General features: G+C 38.5%; 1 protein-coding gene across 1 annotated transcript; it reads left to right on the top strand.

Annotated features, from left to right (window-relative positions):
- The first annotated feature begins 201 nt into the window (after positions 1-201).
- On the top strand, positions 202-2,405 carry LOC148879516 (uncharacterized). Its single transcript, XM_088961068.1, has 2 exons — positions 202-803; positions 922-2,405. Exon 2 carries the CDS (start codon positions 935-937, stop codon positions 2,210-2,212), a length of 1,278 nt encoding a protein of 425 aa, XP_088817194.1. The 5' UTR covers positions 202-803; positions 922-934; the 3' UTR covers positions 2,213-2,405.
- The last annotated feature ends 1,662 nt before the right edge of the window (positions 2,406-4,067 follow it).

Here is a 4,067-nt window from a genome sequence, read left to right as displayed (position 1 = left end):
TTTTATAAAAAGTAAAAAATATAACAAATTTATAAAAATATATTTATAAATAAAGAAATAACATATATGTTATATGTATTTATATTTACAAATATATAATATGTACCGGATCTTCTTAATCGGATAGGAGGGCGATCCGAAAATATGAACAGGGGAGATCCATATGCACCCCTATCTTGTATAATCTCATTGAATTTGAGGCAATCATCGAGGCACCACCGCGTCACATATTGCTTCAGACTGAAATGGTGGAGCCAATAGTGGTACTTCTCCCGTTTGGAGGAAGAGGGGGAATTGTCTGAAGCGAGAATTTCAAGTCGAACTTCGGCCTCTCAATATGTTCTATCAACGCCCGGCCGAACAGGGTTCTTAAGAAGAAAAAATATTACCGTTGTCGACGGGCAGGAAATTGCCATCGGTAAGATACAGCGAAGATATTTCCGATCGAGAGTATCTTCGCTGTATCCTTGATTTCCCTCCCTCCGGCAACGGTAATATTTTTTCTTTGTCGTTAAGAAAGAGAAATAGAAAGTTAATAGTTTCCATTTTGGTAATCGATGTTTATCCTAGATTTGCGAAAGACTATAACATCAGCTAAGGTACTCCTTCTGTCTACGTTTATTTCTTTCCTTTCGTGGGAGTATGAGTAAGGATAGACGAATTGGGGAACGGCCTGCAACTTCTGTTTTCAGGGGAAGTTAAATGTAGAAAGTATAAGAGTAAAGGGTACCTGCTAGTTTTGTTGAAACGATCAGAAACTGCGGTTGAACAACAGAAGTTCTTCTTTTACAATTAAGCCAAAGGTGATGATGTTTTGCTGTTAATTCTTTTTCTTGTTTTCGCCATTATATTGAGTTCTTTTCTCATTCTACGTCGGACTTATTTGATTAACAAGACCAGGTTTTTATTTGTCATTAATAGATTTCATCTGAAGATGGCGCAGTCAAGACTTGCTTCAGAGTCTATAGAGTATCGAAAGGCCAGGAAAACGTTTATTAAGAGAATGCAGGGGCTAAAGAAGAAAATGCATGAGCTCACCACACTCTGCGATATCGAGGGTTTCATAATTTGCTTCGATGGCCTTCAACAGAGTAACGAAGACAGTGCCATGGAACCTATCATATGGCCAGAGAATCGTGAGAAAGTATTGGAGCTTATAAACCAGTACAGAAATCTCGAATCTAACACTCACTCGAGGAAGCGGCAGTGGGGCTTATTGGACTTTTTGGAAAAGCAGAAGAAGAACCTGGAAGATGATCTTGCTAAATGGCGCTCAAAGGGAAGGACTTTGAAATTCCCGTCAATGGAGGAGAGTGGGATTGATGGGTTTTCAGCGGAGCAGTTGAAGGAGATGGCAAGGATTTTGGAGTTGAAGCTGGAAATGGTGAAAAAAAGGCAGGAGATTCTGAAGGAAAAGCAAGGGAAAGGCTTGGAAGAAAGGGGGCAGATAGAATGCTTCAACACTGAACTGTATCCAAACTATGATATTGGTCTACTGGGTCCAGTATCTCAAGTTCAATCTCTTGATCAGATAGAATGCTTCAATCCTGAACTGTATCCAAACCATGACATTGGTCTACTGGGTCCAGTATCTCAAGTTCAATCTCTTGATCAGATAGAATGCTTCAATCCTGAATTGTACCCAAACCATGACATTGATCTACTGGGTCCAGTGTCTCAAGTTCAACCTCTTGATCATGATCAGTTTTCTTATCACCCTGTGATGCCAATGCCGATGGAATACGACCAAGCAATAAACCCAAATAACAATCTAGGTGAATTCTTCTTCAATGGAGGTCAGGTGAAGATGAATGGAGTTAATGGTGGATGTAACTTTCCAATGGTGAGCCAATTTTGCCATTATAATCATTCAGGATTTGGACCAGAGGTAATGGAAACCAATGGAAGCAACAACAATATGGACATGTTGATGTTGAACAATTTTGATGGTGGCAATAGCTTCTCAATGCTGGTTCCATTTTATAATGATCATCCTGTTCCTGGCTTTGGAAGTATGGGAATCCATAGCAATAGCTTCAGCAGCAACCTAAGTCAATTGGAGTCTATGGATTGTTGTTCATCTTGCTTTATTAATCCCCAGCTATTGCCAACAGCTTCCATGCCAATCATTTCAACTGCACCTTTGGAATTTTCACCTCAAGGTTTGCAGACAGTGATGACTGAAGGCCACAAGAGGGCTATGATGTTTTGATTACTGTTAATTATTCTTTTTTGTAATTTGTGTAGTTATAATCATACAAGGGTTTTAGCATTAGCTTGTCTTGTAGGTTCTATATAGTTATAGGTTTCGTTCACTATAATCATGAAAACTATTGTTTTCAGGTCATCAGAGTTTTTGTTACTATAATTGTCAGTTTTATAAAGAAATTGTTTTGTTTCATGAAGCTTCTTTCTATGATGATATGGATATTTCATTGTAAAGGATTTTTCTATTATTTAAACACTAGTTTTGCAGCCTTGCCACTTCCCTTTCTGAATACATACCACTCCATGTTTGAGTGTGTACTTGATAAAGTATTGATTCCAATGGGATTTGGCCTTATTTGAATGTATACTCTAAGTCACTAGAAGCCTATATTTTGATCATCAATAAATTGATCCCCAACATTGGTCCAATCCGGTCCAGTCCAGCATTGGTCCATTTACCAATGGACTGGACCAAATCCGGTCCAAACCCCATACAAACCGGATCCATTATCTTTTTTATTCGAAGCCTGACGAGGCAAAAAAAAATCCATGATCTAATCATTGCATGCTAGTACAATTAATAGGCCAGCTTATTAGTTCGACAAGTCTCATAATGGCTTTTAGAGCTGTCAATAGGTTGGGTCTGTTTCAGGATAGGTTAGACCAACTTGATTATTAGTTGGTTCTATAAAATAGACTCAGAGCCCAAACCAACTTGGTACTTCATTTTGGATAATATCATAAAAACAAGTGTTCTTAAGTTTTAACTATCTTATATACTGCCTATAAAATTTACCCTCTTAGACATAAAATATAAGTATATAACAAACAATAAAATTTACCCTTTTGGATATAAAATATAAGTATATAACAAACAATAAAATTTACCCTTTTAGACATAAAATATAAGTATATAACAAAAAATACAAGAAAACCAGAAGACTATATCCGTATATATTATCAGTCCGAGCCTTGATAAGTTCGAAACAGCAAGAACTAGTCATAACCCAATTAATAATTGGGGCACAAACCACAACACAGAACTAGAACTGACATAGTCGGTTTGGTTTTGTCAAGTAGACTGGACCCATTGACAGCTATTATGGCTTTCTAGACCCCCTACCAAAGAAAAACAATTTACTCACAATTGAGAATGAGAAATTTTTAAACAGGGCAGCCTAGTGTACGAGGCTCCCATCAATGCGAAGTCTGGAGAGGGATAGATATACACAGCTTTACTCCTGCACATACAGGGAGGCTATTTCTAACATTTGAGCTTGAACCCTGGTCACACAGGTTGCAATGGAGCAACCCAACTGTTGTGCCACTGCCAAAGCCCATCCTCAATGCCAAATGTTAAAGTAAATGCTGCCTAATTGAAGGAAAGGAAGGGAAAATTTGCTCCAGATGGGATCAATATTCAACAACAAAAATGAGTTTTCTATTATCAACCAGGAAATGACTGTGGTTGTGCTTTATGAAGGTAGGAAATTGGTGTGCAGCAAGAAGGGAGGGGCGGAGGGCACAGTTAAAGGTCTTAGGCATGATGAGAGGATGAGCAAGAGAAATGATGATATGATTAGGATGGAGAAATGAGGGAAGAGAGAGGGAGAGTAGGGTCTTAGTTAAGTGAGAGGATGAGCAAGAGAAGTGATGGTGAGGTGGAATGGAGGAGAAATGGCTGCTTGAAGAAGTGAGGAAGGCTGGCCATTAACCCAAAGAGACCCTCAACCTTATTCTGGAGAAGGACAAATGCTCCAGATGGGATCAATATTCAACAACAAAAATGGTGGGAGAGGAAAGAAGTGTTTCATTCCCCCATCATCACCTTCTAGTATAATTGCAAATTTTCTATGAGG

Source organism: Nelumbo lutea, chromosome 1 (assembly GCF_056320005.1).
Source record: "Nelumbo lutea isolate HS-2025 chromosome 1, American lotus-T2T, whole genome shotgun sequence".
Taxonomy (NCBI): domain Eukaryota; kingdom Viridiplantae; phylum Streptophyta; class Magnoliopsida; order Proteales; family Nelumbonaceae; genus Nelumbo; species Nelumbo lutea.
This window is presented reverse-complemented; position numbering and strand designations above follow the sequence as displayed.